Genomic DNA, 27,078 nt, shown 5'->3' with positions numbered 1-27,078 from the left:
CTCACCTTATTTAATATATATTTTTGTCATAGCTTATGATTATATATATTTTTATTAATCTATTGTTTTTTCTATAATGAGTGTGTACTTAGTGGATTCTGGATTATGAGTGACCATTAGTTCCACAAACACAGATGTAGATATTCTATCGTGATGTAGAAATATATGAATCATACATTTATAACCCTTTTATTTTGCCAGTTTGTTGTACTTGTTTCAGTTATTTACTGAATTGAATATATATTTAAATATTTAAAGGTGTTAGCTGTAATCTTACACTGCAAAGTGATAATTTAAAAGGGATTAAATTCATAATTATTTAATGATCGAAGCACACAAAAAATTTATAACAAAGCCCTAAAACTGACAATTAATTGGCAAAATCGCGAGCCGTGGGTCGGCTGGGCCAAGCAAGATTTGACCACCTCCGCCCAGGAAAAACCCTGCTCAGGGAGAGTATTTATGTTAAGTGAAGTCAAGAAAGACTGTCTTTATTACATTTTTTATTAAAACATGTTTTAATTTTTCAGGAAGTATTTTTTAATTTCAACTTAAAATGTCAGGAGATACATTGTTGACGTTAATGTTAAAAATGCACTTCCAATAAAGTGAGTGTTGGCAAAAACGGTTGTCATTTTTATGTTGAGGCGGCAGGGGTTACTAATAAAGTAACTTGTAATCTAACTTAGTTACTTTACAGATTACTTTATTTTAAAAGTAACCAAGTTACTTTTTAAAGGAGAAATCAGTAATCAGATTACTTTTTCAAAGTAACTGTGGCAACACTGAGGCTTATTGTCACCTGAGATGTTTTGATAACTTTCAAACACTAGAGAGCAGCACTGAATAGGCTGAACTGAAATAAACAGCACTGCAGAGATGACATATTTTTGTAGACCAAAACCCAGAAATGAGTTTGAGATGGAAGGTTTTTTGGTTAAATGCCTGAAAAAAAGGATTTATTTCTTTAAAGGGGACCTTTTATACTAAATTTACTTTTACAGTCAAACAGTCCAGACTCCAGATATAATGTTTTACTAGTGGGTGCAGGACTCTAGTTAATTTGTGTAAGTGAGGATAGCAAAATAAAGTAAATGGTGACATATTATACCCAAAAAATTTTCGTACAGTGGACTACCAGTAAAATTGATTAAAATTTGGGACCAAAATTATTCAGACACTTTGACCTGACCATGTTTTTCTTAAGTGTTTTTTCTTTAATTGCTAACGCGATATTTTATCTGAACAAAATTAAGCATTGCTTGGTAATTGGTTGACCAAAATTGGTTTTATCTAATTGTGTACTAAAAGGGATAGTTCACCCAAAAATGAAAATTCTGTCATCATTTACTCACCCTCAAGTTGTTCCGAACCTGTATGAAGGAAGATATTTGAAAGAATGTTTGTTACCAAGCAGATCTCGGCAGCCATTGACTACCATACTAGTCCCCACTATGGTAGTCAATGGCTGCCGAGATATGCTTGGTAGCAAACATTCTTCCAAATATCTTCCTTTGTGTTCAGCAGAACAAAGAAATTTATACAGGTTTGGAAAAACTTAAGAGTGACTAAATGATGAAAGAATTTAAATTTTTGGGTGAACTACCTTTAAATTTAACAGCTGACAGCTGATTGGTTAATTGTATTCCGTTACATACCTTTCTATCAAAGTTATTTGACATTATCAAGATTAATTTGTTCTTACCATTCATGTTATAACCATTTTCTAAACTATAGCGAATAAACTGTGATAATGTGAGGAAATGTTGAAGGTGTCTGAATACATTTTGGTTTGACTGTATAAGGTGAATGTGTATAAACAACAAGCCTATAATGGTAAAAATCCATCCACTCCTTTTGTTTATAATCCCCATAAATTATAAACAGTCTCTAAACGAGCGATTACAAATTTAGGGAAAAAGTTTTTTTTTAATAAAGTGTTGTTGATGCTAGTAATGCAACCGGTGTAGTTTGTTTATGGCCTACATTTAGCTTTTAACTTTTAAACCAATTGTGTTTAGGCTTCAAAATTCATAAAGGTTGTTTATTTGTGAAGATAAGCATGATGAACAAAATGTGTAAGAATCATAAACATTTGTTGGTCACACTAATTCAATGCCAATTGAAAAATCCTATTGGGTTTTTGTCAAGGGAACCAGGGTGATGCTAACTTCTGGGTTGGCCTACAAAAAGATGTCAACACTGCAGAACTTTGAGTGCAAGCATCCTGAATGAAGACTTACTTCAATTGTACTTCAAAACAATGAATATTTTAACAATATACCTAAGCTGTACCCCGATTTCAACTATAAACTGATTATTATTTTTCTAGATGCCATTTTAAATATTGTAAAAAGGATCTTTCATTCTACATCAGTTTTTTCCCATGTTGCCTTTTATTTAGAGGAAGTTTTCCTCTCCATTACTATCAGACAGGAGTGATTCTCCAGCTGTTTTACTGTGGCAGACATCAGAAGAACCTGCTGAGTGTGCAGTTGCTCAGGTATGCATGTACAGTTGAACAGGCTGTTGCAAAACAAGCAGTGTTGAAGGTGCACTTGCATTGCCTTATTAGGTATATTTAAACTATTATCTACAGTCTCCCCCACAAAACTAACCAGCTCCAGCAGGTGTCCCTAAATTCGCTGGTCACAACCGTCACAACAGATAACCATAATCCCATGTAAATACAATTACTTATTCGATTCTTATTACTCTTTTGTTCCTTTATAGTTGTCTATGTGTGAAAGACAATACCATTCTAACATTATCATATTGGATAGTTTTATTTAGAGGTAACATTTCAAAGCTCATTGTTAATCAGAAACAATAATACAGTTCTTACTGGCATCACTAAAATATATGGCAATGTAATGTTCATCCAGTTTAATTGTAGATCCATTAAAACATGGAAAATGTTACAGACATAATTAAATAATAATCTAAAGTGGTTGTGTCCCCTGTTGTTTCATTAGGTTCTTAGTCTCTTTTTGTTTTTCTTGCTGTGAGGTATTGTGCTGGTGTGCTTTTGGCTGCTGTCATCTGAAGCATGAACAAGGCCATTTTCATCACTGGGTTCCTTGGGACCAAAAGATACAGAACAAAAAAAGATCTTGGTTGTTTGATTCCATTTTGATTCTGCTCTAAGTAGTTTATTACATAACCTGCAAGTTTACCTTTCTCTTACTGTGTCCATTCTCTGAGATTACAGCTTCATGCATGTGTAGGCCCAAAGCCTTTTCTAAGTCTAGAACAAAAGAATAAAGAACAAATTACCATGAGGAGTGTGAACCAAAATTCTAGAAAGTTACTAGAAAGTACCTGTAAGAATTTGGTCAATCTTCTCCACAGCAAGTTCAGCATCTTCTCTGGTGAAGCACATGGGAGGCTTGAACTTCAGAACGTTGCGGTGTGGGCCATCAGCACTGAGCAGAATCCGCTGCTCTTTTAGTCTTAAAAAAATGAGATATATATATATATATATATATATATATATATATATATATATATATATATATATATATAAACATACAGTTTGTAAAGTTTTAAATATGGATTTTTTTTAACACAAACACTTCAGAAGGCCTTTATTAACCCCCCGGAGCCGTGTGGAGCACTTTTATGATGGATAGATGCACTTTTATGGACTTAAAAACAGACGCACCAATTCACTGCCATTTTAAACCTTGAAGAGCCAGGACATTTTTTTTTATATAACTCTGATTGTATTTGTCTGAAAGAAGAATGTCATATACACCTAGGATGATTTGAGGGTGAGTAAATCATGGGCTAATTTTCATTTTTGGGTGAACTATCCTTTTAAGAGATGGCACCTCATGACGTTCTACTCGGAGCTGTTCGTGTCCAAAATGACGCCAAAATGATCTGCAGCAGTCAGGTGGTACAAGTCAGAGTTCTCCAATTTGTTTATGTTCATTATTATTGTAAAGTTATGTGCTTTGAGACATGGTAATTTAATTCCATCTCTCATGACGCTTTTTGCAGGCTGTGCTTGTTCATGTGTTTTGAAGGAGGCATTGCTTTGGAGAGCGCTATGAAGGGAGTTTGGGATCTTATGCTTTCAAAGCTAGCTTGCTATTGCTAGCCTCTGAAATTGCCTACCCTACCTTTTAAGTTATGTATCTAAGCTATGCATCTTATGCATGGTATGCTAACAAACCTGTTAAACTTTCAAAAATTCCTGTTTTTAAATGCATGACTTTTTCTCACCTGTAAATAACATCCTGAGCTTCAGCTGTGGCAGGTGTTCTCTTATCCTGGTTTCTTACCAGCTCCAACCCAACAAACAGGCCACGGCCCCTAGAAAACAAAATGTTCGACCTGCAACTTTAAACCTCCTGTCAATGTGTGTTCCAGACATACTTTCATCAGCACTATTACAAGTGTACCTCCGTCACAAACAACCCCAGGGAAATGATTTACTCAAGACTTGCAACATAAAGAGGCCATGTAACTTCAATAATCTTATGCAAACATGGTCAAGGTTCCACATTCACACTGCCTTTGTTCACATTGCAGAATTTTTTGGTAAATGAATAAAGATGGCATTATGGATCTGATCATATCTATCAATTACTGATTTTGTGATATTTAGAAGTTAGGAGGGAGTTAACAAACCTCACGTCACCCACTAAGGGGTGTCTTTTCTTCAGATCATCCAAAAGCTGAGTCAGGTAACCGCCGACATGCAGGGCATTGCCTTGGAGATCTTCCTTCTCAATTACATCTAGCACCGCCAATCCAATAGCACATGATACTGGGTTACCGCCAAACTAGAGAACACCAAAACAAACATTCTTCAGTTTTTTGTGTTTCATAAGAATTTCTGGTCTATGTCCTATATCTGCTGCTCACACATCTGGGGCCTCATTTATAAAATGTTGCATAAAAACTAGGGGTGTAACGATTCGTTTTAACAACGATTCGATTCGTATCACGATTTGAGGTTGTCGATACGATTCAAGGACGATATTGGTTCATTTAGAACGATACGATCCGAAACGATTCAGTGACTTGAAATCGATTCAGTAACTTTTTAGCCAAAAATTGTGTGACTGAAATAAATATCTGGATACTGCTCAATGCAGGTGAAGTTTCCTAGATTCCTGTTGTTTCTTGTAAGGGAATCAGGTATCAATTAATTATGGATATAAACAAACAAGTAAACAACAATTAATGGCAAATGCATTCAAATTTTATTAAGTGCAACCAACAGTTTAGGTTGAATTAAAAGGAAGTTAACCTTTTCTGCTCTCATTTTCAATTTTCAATACATTTTCAATAAAAGCACAGTAAGTGCAACCAACATTTCAACAGTAGGTTAACCTGCTACTTCTGCTTTTGTTTTCCAACATAAAAATATTACAATATTAGTATAAAAAATAAAGTGCAACTAACTACTCTTCAGGTTTAATTAATAGTAGGTTTACCTGCTACTTTTGCTGTTGTTTTACAACATTAAAATAATACAAATACAATATTAATATCAAAAATAAAGTGCAACCAACATTTCTTCAGGTTGAATAAACTGGCTGAACCTGCTACTACTCTCAGTTTAATAAACAAACAATATTTAACAAAGATAAAATGTAACCAACTACTCTTCAATGACTCTACAGATTTCTTTTTCAAAAATATCAACATGATCTGACAGCAGAACACTTCTCTGTGCGTTCACTATGTCGCCAGCTGTACTAAAACTCGGTCTGCTGGCACACTGGTGTCAGGAATTCACAGGTAACATTTAGCAAGGGTTGAAAGTACAGGTAAAACGTTACTAACTTAGCTCTTTCTCCTGGTGGCTTGATAATTTCTCGCACGTTGGCTTCTCTGTCATCCGCCATGCTGTTTTGTTTTCTTAGCGCTGCTGCTGGTGCGTGCGTTGCGATGATGTCACAGATAGGCAGACTTAATCGAGTAACGTTTAACGGCTTTATCATTAAAAGTGCTAAGAAAAAATATCCATATAAAGTCTGACGTGCTTAAATCCAATGCGGTATTTCCCATGATCGATACAATCGATTGATTACCCTTTAAAACGATGTTAGATCGATATATGTCGTCCGGAAGGCCATCTTGCCGAGCACAGATCGATGTAGTTAGATCATAGGAAAATAAATCGATACATCGATGTAGTAGATGAATCGTTACACCCCTAATAAAAACTGTCCTACATTTGATTGTACAATCATTTCTCAAATGTGCGTACGTGTGATGCAGAGAACAAACAAATGTGTGTACGCCTCTCTTCCAGATGTAAAATTTGTAAATCGCAATTGATCTTGAAATTGTGCGCATCAGTCAAGTTTCAAATCCTTTACTTTGGAATGGCGAGCAGCAAGAATTGCTTAGACTTCCAAATACATGCAGTACTCCAACTCTCTGCCCATAGACCCTGATGTGGTGCTAAGCACTTTTCCACCTCAAAGACCGTTTTTACAAAGATTATAGGAATGTTGCAGTGGATCTGTGTGTATGCACGTGTTATAAATAAGGCCCCTGTTAACAATGCAAATAGTTTTATTTTTAAAATATGTTGTTGTTTCAGTCTTAATCCATATTTAAGCCTTGAAAATAAATTGTCAAAATATTTTTCTTTTTGTCCTCACTGTGTTGAAGTACTCCATTCCAGATGACATGAAGCTTAAGGCAACCTCTCTAGTGGTGATCACACATGACATTGGATGACCATTTCCAATTGGTTTGCCCATTGTAACAATATCTGGTACAAAATCTTCTCCCTGTAGCTGGAAGCCCCAAAAGTGGGTGCCCACCCTTCCAAAGCCCACCTGGACCTCATCAGCAATGAAAAGGCCTCCTGCATTTCTCACATGCCTGTGGAAAAGCAAGAGTTGTGGTACACACAAATAGAACTGTATGCATATAATTTCATATGATACATGCGTCATAAGACATATCCGTAGTTTGTCAAATGCACACTTGGAATACAAAGTGATTCATAAATGGGCACAGAATAAAACGGTATAATTGTATTAACCAAAAATTGTAAGACTATATACTGCAATGTTTTTTTTCTCTCCAGAAAACAAAAGAAAAAACCCTGCACCAGTTTAAATTAACTTGTCAAATTTAGGTAATCAAACAAAGAAAATTAATAAACAAGCTAATTTAAAATGAATGTTTGCTGAATTTACAGACACAATTGACAGAATCGAATGTGTCACTTATTGAGTGAAGCAGAAGAGCTGTAATCATGTAACTAAAATGCTTCAATCAGAGCCAGTTAAGCACTTGGTAGTACATACTGTGCCACTTTCTGGAAGTAGCCCACAGGAGGAATGACCTGCCCTCCGCAACTCTGCAGTGACTCAGCGATAAAAGCGGCAATCTACACAGGAAAAGATCACATGAGTCCCTTGAACCCTAGTGGTAATACGTGCAAGGTCCTACTGATGGAAGCCAACTTTTTAAAAGCTCCTTGAGATGACTATAACAGCCACTGCCAGAGCTGAAGAAAGCACAGAACATTCACAAAGAAATTCAGGAGGAAAACGGGCACATACGAGGACTTCATGCCATTTTGACACAGTTGCCATGATGTTTGGGCAATTCATTCACTGATCCTCACAGATTCACGTCAGTTCTCACTTCTGAAATGGGACTGTGTAATAACCCCTGCAACAGAAGGTTAAGGGGCTTTTTGAAGACGCACATGCATTTCTGCAAATCATTGAGCCTTTAGGCATCGAGGAGGCAGGAATAATTCCCATCTTTGCTCAACCTGGAGAGAAGGAAAACAGCAACAGGTGGAGAGCAGAGGGAATGTGGGGTGGGAAAAGGAAAGGGTATGGAGGAAATCAGTCAGTAATGGAGAATTTAAAAGATCACACAGGAAAGCATTGACTGGAAAGATCATGTCAATGAATTTAAGGCAAGACACTACAGGCAAAAACATTTTTTATGTACTGGTCAATTTTGAGATTTTGGGCCATTTGGCTTTTCATAATGTGTTTCAGAATAGTGGAAAGAAAACGTCCAGAATACACTTGTAAGTATTTAATTTATTGCACTTATTGTAATTGCAGTATATATTTTGAAGGCCTCAAAATGAGTTCTTTGCACTGAGCAAGAAATCTCTACTTCAGAAGTATTTAAAGTATTTACATGTACCAGACTTTACAGTTTTATTCCTATTTTTGTTTTTCCTATTTTATTTGAAATTTTTGTTTTTTAAATTTCCAGAGGGGTTTGTTCATATATTATTTGTCTGGTTTTATACAACATTTTATTATTTATCCAAAAACATCTGGCTAGTGATAGTATTTTCTGATTTATGGTGTGATAAAAAGAAATATCCAAAATTCCCTCTATAAAAACAACTGACTCTAATATGCCAAACAAATTAAACAATTTTGAGCCAGGTTTTTGTTCAGATATCTGTTCCGGAATATCCAATGTTTAGATATCTGTTCTGGAAATGTGTGCAAATTAGTGCATTATAAAGCATAATTTGCATATTTAAACATAACATTTTAGAAGACAAATACAAAGAAAAGTTTGCAATACCCAAAATAATCAGATAACTGGGGAGGTAGGGTGGTATCTAAGAGTTATTTTTTAACAGGGTCTTGCCTTAAAACAGAGAGATGCCAATTGACTACATTCGTAATCCAGTAATCCACACGATTATCACCACAAATTATGAATTGTAATTTTAAAAATAAAGGTATTCAGTAATGGACCAAAGTTAAAAGGTACAGTCAGAAAAGAATGCTGATTTCTGTGGATGTTAAATAACTTTGATGGGCATTCACTCACCTTACGTCCCTTTTCATGGGCCTGTTCGATTACATTTTTGACATTTTCAGCATAGGCAGTGGCAGGGTCTGGGTGGTCCTCACGATATTTGCCTCTATAAATGTCTGGACTGAGAGCCTAAGGAATTATCACATTTATAAATGTTTAGTCAAAGTTTACAGTGCAGAAATCTCTTCAAATTTAAATACAACCTGTACATTTATACTTTTATTCTGCAGTTTTTATGTAATGTACATATTTTTTATTATTGGTATCATTTAAAAAAATTTTTTTTTATAATTTATAAATTGAATTTCAAAAGATTTTGTGCCAATTTGCAAATTCAATTTTCTAGCTGCGTAGATTCAGTCTACATAACATGAAAAACAAAAGAAGGAATCCCCACACCTAGTAAATTCAAAGATCCGTTGAGAAAAATATTTTACATAAGATACCATAAGTAACAACAAAATAAAAACGTGCACAACAAAAATTGACTGCACAAAAAGAAAAAAACAAACAAACAAACAAACAAACAAAAAAGTCCAGTCCATCTTAGACTATCTTTAGTGCTTATATCTTTACAACATAAATCAACTGCATTTATACAGTTCATTTTTTTCTTTTTAGTTTTCTCAAACACTCCCCCATTTACCATTTGTTCATCAAACAGGCAGTCCTGCCTAAAACTCATGCCACTGGTTGAGCCAATGTTACTATAGATGCTCTAACACAGAGCAATGCATTGATACACTTCAAAGTGTTTACACTTCATATTATGAAAAGCTTACTATTTCTCTGCATATTAAGTTGGGATAGGATAAAGTTATTGACACTGAAAACATGGCACATCAAATTCATTATTTCTTTTTTTTCTGGATAATTAAAAATAAATTAATAATTTTCTCAGTGTGAACTCTAAAAAAAACAACAGAGCTGGTATTCTGTATCCAATTAAGGTAGTGTAAGGACAGGGCATTAAGATGAAACTGAGCTTAATCCTTTCTACAACATGCTGGCTGTAAACAAAATAATGTTATCGGTTGTCTTATCACTATTTGTAGAAAGGTATTTCAATGCCATAGCAAGGACTACATTCAAGTCACAAGCCCCCTGGATTTACTGTACTCCACTTTAAGCTTGCCCATTATAGATTCCTGAAAAGAAATACCAAGCGTCTTTAAAGAGACTTTCCATAAAAAATACATGCTGTTGTTTCGTATCCTGATGTGGCTCAGTAACTCGTAACACGATACTGATCACCACAGTCATTAGTTCCTTACAATAAGGTGATGACTGAGATGTGATGACTCACACACACATACCGCACAATCATCCACAGCAATTTGGCAGTTGTGTATGATGAAAATATCTGATATTTTTAGGCATTTATTGAACTGGACACACATGAAGGTCTACTGGGGGCTGCTCTATGATACCATTGCCTATTTTTTGTTCTGCATGTACTTTGCACCATATGACTTTGTTAGTCATGCGACATTAATCTGATTGGGTGGACAAACGTTTTTCACATATTAATAAACAGAGAAAATATTTGTCTAAGAAAAAATTATAAAGGATTATATATACACATATATATATATATATATATATATATATATGAATGAACTAATGTATTAGAAAAATAGAGAGAGACATTAGAAGTTTGTCTACACATTATTAGTTTGGCCTTCTCTGAAATGCTTTGACTTCAAGAATAGTGTCTGAGCACTATGTGCATGTGACCTTATGTCAAATCCAAAATGTCAAACGTCTCATGTTGCAACACTCACCACATGCACATATTGGCTCGTCTCTGCACCAGTCATCTGATGAAACTTATATGGACTGATATCAATGAGTGATGACACATGACCATGGTAGGCACTGCAGGAGAAACACACTGAATGCAAAAACTCACAAGAATCAACTTAACAATGTCCCACCATGTTTAAGAGGGCTTAGGTTATCTTATCTTCTAATGATTATTTTGCTTATGTGAGTGAAAAATTGGCCCAGAAACAAACCAAAGCAGCAATAAATCACATGCTATATATCTGAACCAATGTGGCTTTCATGCTTTCTTTTTGCACAGTATTTGCTAGGGATACCAACAATGCTGACTATGTATAGCCATAGGCAAAACAATGTCAATGTTCTCCACAGTATGTCCAGATTAAAGACTTAAGATAAAGTTAATATTTAAGCTATGAGCTTCACGCTTCTAAGAACTTGGTTACAGTTTAGATCCCAGTGCAGAGGAAGAGGAGACACAGCCAGTGTGCTGTTGACTTACTTCTCCAGTGTGATGATGTCTTTGTGTCCGGTGTACTGCCAAGCCAACCTCAGGGCGAGATCATTTGCCTCAGACCTATATGTCAAAACAGAAAAGTTGCTCATGGGTTTGAGTCACCATGCATTAAACTGACGAGATTATCAAGCCTTCAACACTGAAAACAAAAAGTGCTACCTACTAGTACCTACAACATAAAAGCTGTCTACCCACCAATCAGTAATTACAACATTAAAATGCAATTTTAAAAAAGCCAATTTAGCAATTTGCTAGAATACCTTTGCTTAAAGGATTAGTTCACTTCAAAATGAAAATGTCCTGACAATTTACTGATAATTTATCCAACCCCATGTTCATGTCTTTCTTTCTTCAGTCGAAAATAAATTAAGTTTTTTGAGACTTTTTTCTCAAAGATTTTTCTCCATATAATGGATTTCATTGGCAACCATCGGGTTGAAGGTCCAAATCAATGCAGTTTCAAAGGGCTTCGAAGGGCTTCAAAGGGCACTACACGATCCCAGCCGAGGAATAGGGTCTTATCTAGCGAAACGATCTGTCATTTTCTTAAAATATAAATATACTTTTTAACCACAAATGTTCAATTTGGTGTAGTGCTTCTTCACGACGGATGACCATAGGCGTCGATTTCTGGGGGGACGGGGGGGACGCGTACCCACCAGATTTCGTCATGAGTCCTTTTGTACCCACCACTTTTTTTTTTTTTTAAACCTCGAGTTCAATTTTGCGGTGAAGCATTGCTGACACACACATATTATTTTTTTCACTCAATTGTGTCGTAATAACGATTTGTTTAACGACATCTTTTGTTTTAAAAACGTTTGAAAAGCAGAAGCAAGCTCCGTAAAATAGGCTCTTCCGCTGCCTGTATCAGTGGCAGTGCCCATAACACGAAATTGTTGTAATGGATTGATGTAGCCTATACAGTTCTTAACAGCCATGGGTAGCAGGTGCCATGGACCGCTCATGATTTAGCGTAATGACGGACCCCGGTGCAGCCACAAATATCATAATTATCTATAGGCTAGGCCTACTGTAATTGAGACATTCAAGAAATGTATTAAAAAGAAAGACGCTTTCAGCCTTACTCAAAGTAGAGCCCTACATTTCTGCCCGAGCCCGACGGGCCCCGACTTTTTTACGCCCTAGGGCCGGGCTTCGGGCCAATTTTCCAGTCATAGCCTACCTCAGACGCGGGCCGGGCTTCGGGCTTTTTTAGGCTATAGGACGGCGCTCTGCAACACGCATCGCCGCAAATGAGTAAAGCAAGCCAACACGCAAACTGCCACAAGTGAAACTGAAAATAAGCTAAGTTTTAGATGCTCAAAAGCACAATCATCTTCATTAAAATTAATGAGACTAAATGCTCTTACCAGTGTTTAGGTCGCTCGTTCTCATAATGCGGTCTTTGATGTTGAAAAGAGCTGATGAATAAAATACTCATATCGGTTGATTTCGTTGACATGAACTCCGTTAAATGTGCATATAGCACGGGAATTGAAGATCGGATATATATTCATTTCGCGGAGAGGTGTAGCCTAAGGTAAGACAACCAGCATGTTTTTTATTTTTAATTATTTGTTTAGATTGTGTAGCCCGTTTTGTTTGCGCGCGCCGTTGCGATCTGCCTGCCTCATCTGGTCAAAAATGCCTTTTTACTGTGATGGTGGTGATAATAGGCTAAACGTTTAAACGATGCTTTAAGTGTTTTTTATGGATTTAATAAGCAAGACAAATCAAGTGTTGATTTCAGAGGCTAAAGTGTTGGGTTAACCCACTGTCGGCCGCTGGCCGCTTGGTCGTCACTTTAAAAAGCAAAAACTTTAGTTTAACAAACATTAAATGCTTTAAACATTTTTCTAAATTAACTTAATAAAGAAACAAAACGAAATATATCTACTTTGACATTAAAAACAAAACTGAACTAATTTAATGGCTGTAACTAATGTGTAATAGGGAGGATAAAAAAAACACGGGCTCCAGTGGGACTCTGATAATGAAGTGGTAAAAAAAATTGCAAAAATGAAAAATATTAAAGAATTCGCGGGGCGCTTTCGTCGGCATGAGTAAGATAGGCTATAAGACCCGCAATATGTCTCTCATCTGACATTTTTATTTATTTACATTAGTAAGCTGCAGGACATAGTCTTTCAAAACATGACCTGCGCGAAAGAGAAAAAAAAATTTACCCAGCACTTCTGAAAATGCACTTCTGAATGCGTCTCTGTCCCCAGCACATTTCAAACCAAACTGACGCCCATGCGTATGACATCATCATGTCGGAAAGGTCACAGCCGTGACGTAGGAGGAAGTACCGTCCCAGTGTTAAAACGAATGTTCAAAGGTAAAACATTGATGTCAGACAATTTTTAAGTTGGAGGAGAACATGAGATGGAGTTTTTCGGCACTGGTCGGTACTTCCACCTACGTGGACGTGACCTTTCCGACGTGATGACGTAATACGTTGTGAACAAGCACAACACCGAAGTTGAGCATTTGTGGTTAAAAAGTATATACATTTAAAAAAATTTTTAGAAAATGACCGATCATTTAGCTAAAAAAGTCCCTATTCAGAGCCCTTTGAAGTCATTCGAAGCCCTTCGAAACTGCATTGATTTGGACCTTCAACCCGTTGGTTGCAATTGAAGTCCATTATGTGGAGAAAAACCCTGGAATGTTTTCCTCAAAAAAAAAAATCTTTTTGACTGAAGAAAGAAAGACATGAACATCTTGGATGAGATGGGGGGGTGAGTAAATTATCAGGACATTTTAATTTTGAAGTGAACTAATCCTTTAAGTGCAGATGAAACTTGGTAAATGCTGCTGCGTGATGTAATGAAATTCTGTAATGAAACTTTCCCACCAGCAGCAAACTGCATGATTGATAACCTGTTGTTTAGTGCCCTGCCCACACCTTAAACATCAGTCATTACAAAACTTTCACCCACAGTACTTTAAGCACACTCCTGATTAGACCATTGACGATTGGCTCTCAGCCAGTAACCATATGTGTTAGTGGTTATTAATATGCAAATGATCCTGGCTAGATTTGAAGATTTGTGATCTTATAATTTTCATAAGAGTACTAGTCTGGTTGGTAATGATATCTCTATGCATGTGTAGGTATTATTTAAGACTTGTCTGTTAAACCTGTTTCATGCTGGGAGTGTTTTGAAGCAAGCAGAAAACTCTATGTGCATGTACAGTGTACACTAAACAGAGAAGCATACAAAATATATGGTTCTTCTGTTTATAAAAACTCAGTAACTTCCTATCTGCTCAACAAGGGGATGAGTTTTCATTACTGCATTTCCCTAGTGCAAAAAGGTCTGAGGACTGTCTGAGAAAAGACCTACCCTGAGTTGACAAAGTAGCACACAGAGAGCTTTTCAGGAAGGGTGGCTTGGAGACGCTGAGCATACAGGACCAAATTGTCATGTAGGAAGCGAGAGTTGGTGTTGAGAATCTCCATTTGCTTTGTCCCTGCTTCAACCACATCTGGATGGCAATGACCCACTGGAGAACAACACAGCAGCTGAATAATTACTTCAGGGATGAATGTATTAGCACAGATAATTGCACTCAGGGTGATGTATTCATGTAATAATGGTAATGAACTTACAAGTACCGTATTAAACCAGATGTTTAATACGGTACTTTAAAATGTTTAAATATATAGTATATATAGTGAGCCCTTAAAAGAAATAAGTATACTTCAAGTTAATTTTACTTAAGTAAAGTTAAAGTATATTATAAGTATATTTTAGTATACTTTATGTAGTAAGTATACTAATATCAATGTACTAGTAGTATACTTGTAAGTTTACTATTTTAATACTTGGGACTAAATTGCCCCACTTTTTAGTGTATAAAAGTGCACTTCTAAGTTTAAGTTATGCAACTAGTTTACAATACGTTTTTAATTTGTACTGCAACTATACTACAAGTGAACTTATAGGCGTACTGATAGTTTTCTAGTTAAATACTGAAAGCACGTTATTTCGTTTATAAAAGTACACTTTGAAGTAAACTCAGTAAACGGCTAGTTTAGTTTTATAGTGCAATACTTGTAAGTTCCCTTTAAGTGAAATTAACATCATAATATTTTTGCACTTTGTACCCCAAAGATGATTTGTTACTATATAAACTTGAGCATGTACGTTTTTTAAGACAGTATGTAAATCTATGTGGAAAAAAGTATTTAATAGTCTACTCAATCAAAAGAGTTACAACTACAAGCCCAGTATACTTAGAATACTTAAGTATATCTTGATCAAAACACTAATTACAAGTATAGGCCAAATATACTTTTCTGTCAGTATAAGTCAAGAATTCTTAAGAGTAATTTTAAGTATATTTCTGAGAAGAATGAGAAGTACATAAATAGTAGAAAGTACTTTTTTTAGTTTAAAAGAAGTATACTAATAGCACACTTTGTGAATTAGAGTGAAATAAATTATAAAGATAAATAAAATATTTTCCTTTAACTTATCTTCTGACAAATTCTTTATTGATGCATCTTGCATGGGAATCTTTATTCCATACATCATCAAACCAGCAATGACACTGAAAAAACACTCAAATAGCTGTACTTGTACTTGAGTTAATGTACTTCATTTTGGTACAATGAAGTGCACTTCAATATTGTATAATCAAGTATTATATTGGAAATTGGTACTTTACTCAAGTTATAATTGAAACAGAATACTTGATCTTTTACTCAATTACATTTCGAAAGAAACAAAATGGCACTCTTTCTCACAATTTCACTCACAATTTCATTCAGGCATTACAAAAAGTACATATTTAGCAGGTCATGATGATTTATTCTGAATTAAATACAAGAGGACAACATTTCCAATATTGTCTGTAAAACAAAATGGAGTACATCTGTACATCTCTAAATGGAGGAATTCCAGTTGTGCAATTCCTGTGGGGCGAGTTTGTCAGCAGTGCTTTATCAAAAGTTATTGTGTTTTCGTTGTTTTGTTGTCGTTGTTTGTTTGTTTTTCACAATTTACAGGCATTCCTAATTCACATATCAAGCAACTCTGCTTAATATGCAAATTACAATTACATTAGAAACTTTTACAGAGAAACTGCTTTCAATTGGAGCAAGAGATACAGGGGAGTGTGGCTTTATTGCATCAGATATACAGTGTCACTTTGCTCTCAACTGATTTGTCCAGTTCAGGTTTATCTCTAACTAATCTCAAAACTTACCTGGGTTGCAACTGAAACAGGCTTTGTGCAACATTTTGTAATTTGTTTTAGCTAATGTTTTACTATAACCATTATGTAATAAGAGTTTGTGTTTGTTCTATTTTAACTTATATAAAAAAATTGTGTTTAAATAATGATAAATGAAATGTAAAGGTTTTATGATATCAAATAATCCACAATTTAATGAGATTGTAGTATATCTGGAAACTGGTGTACAGTTTTTCTACATACACTAATGTAGCCTATGCTTTTTCATTATGTAGTTAAATGTAAGAGGTTTTCCGATATTGGCTTCAGGTTTTCTAAAATTAGTTTCTGGATCCTTACATAGTCAGGACTTTGAGAAAATTGAAACAAGTCACTTTAAAAACTGCATGAAACTTCACATCTCCAGATTTTATCAGGTTTTTTTTAAAACTAATAAAAAATGGTGGCATTTTTACTTTTCTTTTGCTTGAGTCTTAGACACTTTGACTTTTAAATGAGCAAACATTTTGAGACTGTATTCAAACGCCTGATGAACTGTCAGTCAATATCCTACATTTAAGAAATTTGCCTCTATAGATGCAATAAGGTTTTGATGACTTTTGAGCAGTTGCTCTGTTTAGGGATCTTTTAAACATTTATGCAACATTTTTAAAAGTTCCTTAGCTTCAGGTCCACAGTTCACAAGTGTTTGGTTCAATCCCTGGTGCAAAATTTCTATTCAGACTCTCAGAGTCTTTTTGTAAATCTGATTTTATGTTTACAGTTTTATGTTGATGTGTTTTATTTTGAGGATATTTTCCACAAACTCTTTTTGCACAAAATTTTTCCACAAAATTTTTCCACAAAATTTTCTATACAAATTTAATTCAATTTCCTTTTAAAATTACATACCGTGTGCTACGTTGTTTATGCAATCCAGGTATTTCTCATCTTTTTCGTTGTACATGTACTGGCCCCTTGCTCGCACAATCTTGATAGGGTCATGACTGAAGAACACTTTGCAGGATGGACTACATATGAAGAAAAGGCAGAAATAAAAGACTTGTATGACCGACTGGCGCATTAACCATGAAGTTAAAGAATTTAAACCATAAAGCATTTGAATTATTAGCGTGCTTTTGTCTTGAGACATGTAATCTGTGAAATATGAGAATAATAGTTTCCGATGAAACATAAAACTCTTTTTATCACGACAGGTGCCAGTAGCCTAGACTTGTTCCAGCCTTAACCATGCAATTATGTAAACAATTCACTTACTTTCCATAGGCTACACTGCATAACTCATCTCAAATGTCTTATGATAGCCTACTGATGTTGTTTTATTTTTTAGTGAAGAAAAAGAGATCCTCTGTGGCACGCGTTTAATGCTAATAATGTTTCTCAGGATAGACTTGTTTTTTAGGCACGTCAAAAATGTTAGAATCGGCACAGAACAGTTGTCATAAATAACATCTGATAGACATGGTTTAGTACGTGCGTAGGCTAATAACTGCATGTCTCCTTACCCTACATGTTTCCGTCGGAGATCGATAGTCTTCTGCTTATCGAAAGTTGCCGTTGCCATTTCTGTGCCTGTAGGGAGCTCACAAACGCTTGTGACTACTGCTGGAGGAAGAATGTAGATGTGTGTTCATGAGAAGTAGAGCACTGTGTGTGTGAGAGAGAGAGAGAGAGAGAGAGAGAGAGAGAGAGAGAGAGAGAGAGAGAGAGAGAGGAGAGAGAGAGAGAGAGAGAGGAGAGAGGGGGAGAGGGGGGGAGGGGGGGAGAGAGAGAGAGAGAGAGAGAGAGAGAGAGAGAGAGAGAGAGAGAGAGAGAGACGAACCCTGATCATCACGTCAATTTCAGTTCAATCACTATTGAAAAAGTTGATTGTAGATTAAAGTGATCACAAACGCTTGGAGAAAGGATATTTTATTTGGCTCAGAATATCACATAACATGAGTTTTGAGATGAAGTGTCCAGAGTGTCCAGAGCCATGGACACTTGCAACAATGAACAATCTTGTAGCAAATAGCCAGCACATTAAATGGTACAACAACAATTAATAGCATATATATACACTCCCGGCGCTATGGGCGGGCCTTAGGGGGCCGGGCCCGCCCAAAGAGCTCCTGTGCCCCCCCCCCTCCATCAAATTTACATTAAGAAATTATTTAAAAAATAATAATCATTTACGTGTAGTATTTATATATATATCGATGTGTGTATTTAAGTGTAATATTTGACTCATAATCTTATTTAAAAAAACACCGGCGAAGTTTGACTGATTGTTTACAAAAAAAGGGGTTTCCCGCTGACCCGCTCTAACGGCAGCATCTCGGTAAAGTTATAGCGAAGTGACGTGCGCTCGGTTTTGCCTAAGCTAGCTAGCTAGGTTTAAATTTAAATTAATCGTGAAAGTGAAAATATTAAAATATGGATATACGAAGCTTTTTCAAATCGTCAGCTTCTGGAGGGAAGAAACTGACACCTGTGGCGCCTGAAACACCTGCGACAACGACAGAAGGTGGTGGAGCCTCGGCTAGCAGCACCAGTCATGATCCAAGCTATGTTTTTTATGAGATTCCACTCCCAAAAACGTCGACTTCAGCTGTATTAAGAACGTGAGTAGGGCAGTTGGTTTTATTACTCTTCTTAAGTTGCACCAGCTGTGGTGTAAATTATGCATTTGACACTAGCCGTGTTTACATTACCTTTCAAATTGCGCAAATTGAAATTGTGAATTGAAAATATTTCGAAATAGTTTTTTTATTTATATTTAGATAATAGCGCAAAACAGCTGCGCAAATCTGTAATTGAAACGCAGCTACTGATATGCTATATGTGTGTGTGAGTGTGTCGTAGTTGATTATGCATGGTTGATTTAATACTTAACTTGAGATTTGTGACTATTAGGCTGTTATAGGAAGTTGGCTTATAGCATGCTGTGTTCACGGAACAATGCAGACCAAGGCTATAACTGTAACATGATATCTTCAGTAACCGAAATATGAGTGGGCAATAGGCTAATTGTAGTTAGGATATTGAAATCGCCGTGAAACTGTTGTAGCAATAGTTGGTTGTTGTCCTATAGAAAAATGTATTGGATGTCATAATTAGGCCCCCCCAAGAATATTAAATGCCCGTCCATTGATTTGTTTCTGCCGCCGGCTCTGTATATATATATATATATATATATATATATATATATATATATATATATATATATATATATATATATATATATATATATATATAGTACTCTTCAAAAGTTTTAGATCGGTAAGATTTTTTCAAGATTTTTACAAGAAGTCACTTCTGCTCACCAAGGCTGCATTTGATCCAAAATACAGCAGAAACAGTAGTATGCCTATTGTAAAATATATTTCATATTAAAATAACTGTTTTTCTCCATTCACTGTAAAAAAAAAGAAAAGTTGACATAACTTAAAATTGTAAGGCAACTTGCTGCACAGCGTTTTTGTGTTTACTCAACTTTTACATAAAGTAGTTCACTCAACTCAATTAACTGAGTAAGATCACATGTCTCCCATTTAAGATCTTTTGTTCAGCTGATTGAGTTTTTATCGGGTTTTTTATGTTTAATTTTTAATATTTGTATGTCACCATCATGGTGATCGGTGTTTTCTTTAGTTGGGCAGTTTGACGACTTTTTAATGTTAGTGTTTCTCTGGCTCCTGAATGTCATGTATGTTGATTGGTTAAAAAGTGTTGGACATGCGCAGAGGGGGCTTGGAGGGAGAGTTGAGTAAAAGGACATTCAAGATATAAAACACAGGTGTGGACTCCATTATTTCATGACATGGTGTCAGAAGCTGGTCAATTGAGTACAGCGTGAACCCTGCAGACAAAATGGCAAAGTTTAATCCTCCGGAGCAGTTTTCTTTCGAAAATCCCTCGGAATGGCCCGAATGGAAACAACGATTTTGTCGCTTCAGAACCGCGACAAAACTTAACAAAGATGACGGCTCTGTACAGGTCAGTTCTCTAGTCTATGCAATGGGAAGCGAGGCAGAGAAAATATTGTCTTCCTTTAGTTTTGAAAACGAGGAGGATAAAGAGAAATTCGATGTTGTACTGGCGAAATTTGAGGAGTACTTCATCCCGAAACGGAATCTAATACATGAGCGCGCATGTTTTTATCAGAGAAACCAGCTACCGGGGAAGAAAGCGGAGACGTACATTCGCTCGCTGTATGAACTGGCCGCGAATTGTGAGTTCAGTGACAAAAGAGATGAGCACATTCGTGACCGGCTTGTGGTCGGTATAAGGGATAAAAGACTTTCCCAAAAGTTACAACTGATGCCTACATTGACGCTATCAGAAGCAATACAAAATGTAAGCAGTCAGAAGATATTGCAGTGCAAGTTGGGTTGCAAACACGTGAAATGCGCAGCGAGCTCGTTCAACAAGTAACACACGGAATGCCCACTAGAGGGAGGGGGAGATACACACACAGACCACGGGGTGCAGCAGCAGCACAGAGCAGCACAGCCTGCTATGGGAATGCAAGAAATTGCAGTAGATGTGGTAAGAAACCGCACGCAAAAGACAAAATTTGCCCTGCAACAAAAAGTACATGTAATAAATGCAATAAGAAAGGACATTGGCAGAGGATGTGTAAAACAAAGACAGTGAGAGAAATAATGGAAGAAATGGAAAATGCATTGTTCTTAGGAGCTGTTAATGAGGAAACAAATGAGGAACATTGGACGGTTCAAGTGAAGATTGGTCAGACACCACTTAACTTCAAAATTGACACAGGAGCCGATGCATGTGTGATAAGTGAGGAAACGTTTGAACAGCTTGTGCCAAAGAAAGAACTGTACCCAGCAGTAATTTCACTTAGCACCCCAGGGGGCAAACTCAAGTGCCTAGGTCAATTTCATGCAAAAATGACATATAAAGGAAATTGTTGCTCATATCCAGTGTATGTACTTCCAGGAAAGGAAGCAAATAACCTGCTGAGCCGAGTGGCAGTCACAGAAATGGGGCTTGTAAAGCGAGTGAATGAAATAAAAGATGTGTTTCAGCAGGGTGGAAAGCACCAAAGAAGGAGCTGAACGCTATGCAGTGAATGTATCACGCCGTGTACCCCTTCCTCTCCTGCCCAAGGTGAAAACTGAACTGAGCCGTATGGAGAAAGAAGGTATTGAAAAAGTAACTGAACCGACAGAGTGGTGCGCTGCCATGGTCCCCGTCCTCAAGCCCAATGGAGATGTTCGGATCTGCGTCGATTTGAGGAAGCTAAATAATGCAGTGAAGAGAGAGAAGTTTGTTCTTCCTACAACAGAGGAAGTCATCTCTAAACTCACAGGTGCCAAGATATTTAGCTCACTGGACGCAGCCAGTGGATTTTACCAAATCCCTCTTGAGGAAAAGAGTAGCAGACTGACTTCTTTTATCACCCCTTTTGACAGATACCCCTTCAAACGTCTCCCGTTTGGGATCACAAGTGCCCCAGAAATTTTTCAAAGAAAAATGACTGAGACATTGCAGGGGCTTGAGGGCGTGGCAATTTATATGGATAATGTTCTGGTTTTCGGAAAAACAGAAAAAGAACATGATGAGCGCCTGGGAAAAGTACTCAAAGTCATGGAATCTGCTGGACTAAAATTGAACAAACAAAAATGCAGGTTCAGACAGAATCAAATTCGTCTCTTGGGTCATATCATTGACGCACAAGGGGTGAGGCCAGACCCTGGAAAAGTCGACAGCATTGCTAACTTTCCGGTACCCCAAAATGTACACGAACTCAAGCGGTTCCTAGGAATGGTGAACTACTTAGGGAAATACATCCCTAATTTAGCCACTGTCGGACAACCTATGTATGACCTCCTGAAAACCAAAGTGGTGTGAAACTGGGGTCCAAGTCAGGAGACAGCCTTTCAGAAAGTGAAAAATGCCATGATGTGCGCACCCGTTCTCACTTTCTTTGATGCCAGCAGACCCACAGTGGTTTCTGCAGATGCAAGCAGCTACGGGGTGGGAGGCGTCCTGCTTCAAAAAGATGATGATGAGTGGAGACCAGTAGCATACTGTTCAAGGCGCCTAAGTGATGCTGAAACGAGGTATGCACAAATAGAGATGGAGTGTTTGGCGGGGGTCTGGGCCTGTGAACGCTTTGAGAAATACCTGTATGGGCTGGAAAGCTTCAGATTAATCACAGACCACAAACCCCTTGTCCCACTCATCAACAGTAAAGACCTTGATAATGTTCCTCTCAGGTGCCAGAGGCTCTTAATGAGATGAATGCGGTACAGTTGTGTTGCAGGATATGCTTCTGGAAAGACACTGGCCATAGCTGACGCACTATCAAGAGGCCCAGACCACACAGTGGAGAACACGGACAGCCATAATGAGATAACTGCGTATATTGCTTCTGTTGTCAATAACCTCCCTGCAACTTCACAGAAAATGGAGCGGATCAGGATGAACACAGAATCTGACAGCCAGTTGCAGTCAGTCCTTTGGTTCATTAGGAATGGCTGGCCAGAGTATACAGCAAGCACGCCTGAGGCCATCCAAGAGTATTTTCAGGTGAGAGGGGAGCTCTCTGAGTTTCAAGGCTTAGTCGTGAGAGGTAAACGAGCTTAGTCGTGACAGGTTATCCCTACCTTTATGAGGAAGGAAATCCTGGATAGAATCCATGATGGTCATCAAGGCCTACACAGGTGCCGTGAAAGAGCTTACCAGGCAGTATGGTGGCCTAATATCTCACAGGACATTAAACAGCATGTGCAGGTATGCTCACACTGCGTTAAGATGAGGGCAGCACAACGAAAGGAACAGTTGATTCCACGCGAATTACCCGGTAGGCCCTGGGAGAAAATAGCTGTGGACCTGTGTGAACACAACAAATGCCATTACCTGGTAATATCCGATTATTACTCCAGATACATTGAGATCCTGTCACTTCCTGCTCCCTCTACCAGCCAAGTGATTGGAAAACTCAAAGCCACCTTTGCCCGTTTTGGGATCGCACATGAGGTGAGAAGTGACAATGGCCCACAGTTTTCTAGTAAAGAATTCAGAGACTTTAGTTGTGAATACGACTTTGGTCATGTTACTTCAAGCCTACACTTCCCACAGAGCAATGGCCATGCAGAGAGGGCGGTACAGGCGGCCAAGAATATATTGAGACAGAAAGACTCTCTGCTGGCTCTCATGTCTTATAGGGCCACCCCATCAGCGTCCACTGGGTTCAGCCCAGCAGAACAAATGGGGAGGAGGATTAGAACCACACTCCCAACACTGGAAGAGAACCTAAAACCTGCCTGGCCAGAAGATGAAAAAGTGAGAAGTGCTGATGCCCTAGCAAAAGATAAACAAACATTCTTACAAACATACAATCGCCGAAATGGAGTAAGGAACTTGCCTGTACTAAGGAGATGCTGTCCGGGTCAGAGTGAATGGACAAAAAGACTGGACCAACCAAGGGACCATTCAAGGTTCTTTTTCCACACCATGTAGTGGAAACACCGGAAGGAAAACTGATCAGGAGAAACCGTCGTCACCTTCAGAAGGAGCACACTCCTTCTGTAACTCCAGAATGCACAGTGGGTCCTGAATGCATGGACCTTATGGATTCCAAGGGAATAACTACACCTACACAGACACATGCTGATCTTACAGATACCACCTCATCAGGGCAGGTACAGCAGTCACAGTCAACCACAGTAACCCCCTCAGGAAGAGTGTGCAAGCCTGTGCAGAGACTGAATTTATAAACGGATTGTTGCTCTTCATAGCATTAAGGGGACTGTAAAGATTGTGAAGAAAAAAAAAGAGTTCAAAGTGAAAGTTCAGGTGTCAGTATGTACATTATTTTGTATGCTTTGAAGAGAAATTAATACTTATGCAAGCAATGTTATATTGCATTACCTTAAAGTGTTCTATTGAGAAAGTTGTTATAGATGTGCTTTGCAATTATTATTGTTATTTCACTTAGTGGATAAAGTGATTAGAGAAACACAGGATTGCTTCAGTAAAAGCTTCTGGGAAAAAAAGAGGGGAGATGTCATGTTGATTGGTTAAAAAGTGTTGGACATGCGCAGAGGGGGCTTGGAGGGAGAGTTGAGTAAAAGGACGTTCAAGATATAAAACACGGGTGTGGACTCCATTATTTCATGACACTGAATAAGAATATAATCATTGTGTAGTGGTTTAATTCACAGATTTTATGAGTTTAATATGAGCAATATACTATTAACTTTGTTTTATTGTGATTCTAGAAAAGATACAGCACAGATTTAATCAGAAAAGCTGAATAAGGTTTAAAACCGATTGTACATTAAGCATTTTTACCTCCTGTGAGATTTACTCCCACAGATATCAAGAATCAATTAATTGTCCAGTTAACTAAAACATAATCATTAGCCAAAATTTTTGTGAGTTCGATTTTGTGAGTCTAGTTTACTACAGTTCAAAAACTGTAGGGGGGGGGGGGGGGGGGGGGGGGGTGAGTGTTAAAGAATTGAATACTTTTATTCAGCTTTTATTCATTTATAATGTATTTATAAATAATGTTATTTAGAACTTTCTATCAAATAATCCAGATTTTTTTTATACAACTGTTTTCAACATTGATAAAAATAATAATTGTTTCTTGAGCAGCTAATCAGCATATTAGAATGATTTCTGAAGGATCATGTTACACTGAAGACTGGAGTAATGATGCTGAAAATTCAGCTTTGCATCACAGGAATAAATTGCATTTTAAAATATATTAAAATATTTTAAATTGTAAAAATATTTCACAACATTAATGTTTTTTTTTTTCTGTATTTTGGATCAAATAAATGCAGCCTTCTAAATGACTTAGTGACTCCTTTAAAAAATCTTACAGATTTGGTTCAAATCTTATCAAAAGATATATATATATATATATATATATATATATATATATATATATATATATATATATATATATATATATATATATATATATATATATATATATATATATATATATATATATATATATATATATATAGCCCATATAGCATTTGGCTACCTTTCACAAAGTTCACTACAATAACACTTGATTAAATTATGCATAATATATTTTGTTCAAATTTTGTGTGTGTATGTATAAATGTGTGCGTGTGTGCGTGCGTGCATGCGTGTGTGTGTTTGTGTGTGTGTGTGTGTGTGTTTGTGTAATAAGCAATTTGGGGGAGGGGGACTTTTGTTATTTTGTAGATGTTTTGTTTAATTATTATTCAATAAAAATAGTTAAAATCAATCAATCAATCAATGAATCAATAAATCAATCAATAAATCAATTAACAAATCAGAGTACATGGTAAATGAAAGAAGCAGTTGAAACATTATACAAAAAATTAATTTGTCATAACTTACAAAGATTAGCAAAATAAAGTAATGGAATTTTCTGTAATAAACATATCTTGGTGAAAAAAAGAAGAGAAAAAGAGTAAAACAGACCAAGGAAATATTTTCTGAACTGCAATGTTGAAAGTTCAACAAATGAACAAACATTAGTTTGAAAGTCACATTTGGCTCCCATGCCTTCTATACAAACAAGACACTCATAAAGAAAGATTTTGTGACATTATAATAGTAACAATAAATGGACACAAATGAAATGTTTATAAAAATACCTATAAATGGTTATGAAAATGAGACTGTGTGCATGCACATTAACAGTGACATTTATCTGCTTCAAAACAAATATTTTAAAAGTTCAGCTTAGCCATTCATGTTTTCCGTCTTGTTTGCAACTTCTGGACTAAATAGTCAACTATATTACTTATCTGCCTGCATTGATATTATATGATAATTGAACTGAGCTGGATGACATCACTGTTTTCTCCAGAGTGGCTGTACAGCCGAATCAAATTATGTTGCATTATTTTCCTGTTAACACTGTGAAGCTGCTTTGAAACAATCTGCATTGTAAAAAGCACTATATAAATAAAGGTGACTTGACCTGACCTGACTGTTAAACAAAACACATTCCCAGTGCCAATAAGAGTGATTAAAATATTATACAGTGTACACTTACAATGTGGTTAAATAACTGATATCAAAATGCATTTGTGTATGGTGCATATTACATTGGTACATAAAAAAGGAATTTAACTTTAAACAAAGGAAAAATATTTAACTGCACATTTATAGCCCACTATACATATATTAATCTAAATTTAATGCAACAAGAAAAAATAATTTCAGTCTCATTCCTTTAAATATCCAGTCAATATTTCATAAAAATATTGTCATCAGAACTAATGTTCAATAATATATTTAATGAAAAAACAAAAACAAATAAAAAAACAGCATCATCTATATTCATCACTGTCTGATGCAACTGCATCTGAGCATGAACAGAAGTGAAACAACTTATGGTGAAAGGTATTTCAACTTTCATATTATGAGGAATACCTGTTGCATGTTGCAGTATATAAAAGTAAAAAGAAAGGTAACAGCCAAGAAATTAATTATTTAATTAAATTATCTAATAATTATTAAATTCAGTTTATACAAAACTACTTCCAGTACAACATTTCTGCATTGTTGTTATCATGATCTTAAATGCCCATCAGAGGTTGAGGGAGACCATAATCCTGCCACCTCCAGACAGAAAACCTATTATAACACCAGCAGTGCTGTGATCATTGCATGTTTTAATGTATTAATTGAGGCTGAAGTCTCATTAAAAAGTTCAAAGTAATAGTCAAAATGGTTTTAAAGCTAAATAAATGAAGTCTGGAATGTAGCGCTGCTGGCTGATTATAGGCTATAAAATGATAATT

At 36.4% G+C, this 27,078-nt stretch overlaps 1 protein-coding gene across 1 annotated transcript; it reads right to left on the bottom strand.

Annotated features, from left to right (window-relative positions):
* Positions 1-1,219: 1,219 nt before the first annotated feature.
* On the bottom strand, positions 1,220-17,988 carry etnppl (ethanolamine-phosphate phospho-lyase). The gene is made up of 13 exons (XM_079810962.1): positions 17,806-17,988; positions 17,192-17,310; positions 14,446-14,605; positions 11,075-11,149; positions 10,572-10,665; positions 8,800-8,916; positions 7,287-7,369; positions 6,630-6,855; positions 4,639-4,793; positions 4,231-4,320; positions 3,322-3,452; positions 3,177-3,247; positions 1,220-3,079 (listed from the first exon to the last, which is right to left on the bottom strand). Exons 1-13 carry the CDS (start codon positions 17,862-17,864, stop codon positions 2,972-2,974), a joined length of 1,488 nt encoding a protein of 495 aa, XP_079667088.1. The 5' UTR covers positions 17,865-17,988; the 3' UTR covers positions 1,220-2,971.
* Between the last annotated feature and the right edge of the window lie 9,090 nt (positions 17,989-27,078).

Source organism: Gobio gobio (assembly GCF_949357685.1).
Source record: "Gobio gobio genome assembly, chromosome: 2".
NCBI classification, from domain to species: Eukaryota; Metazoa; Chordata; class Actinopteri; order Cypriniformes; family Gobionidae; genus Gobio; species Gobio gobio.
The sequence above is the reverse complement of the archived record's forward strand: the minus strand, read 5'-3'. Positions and strand labels throughout refer to the sequence as shown.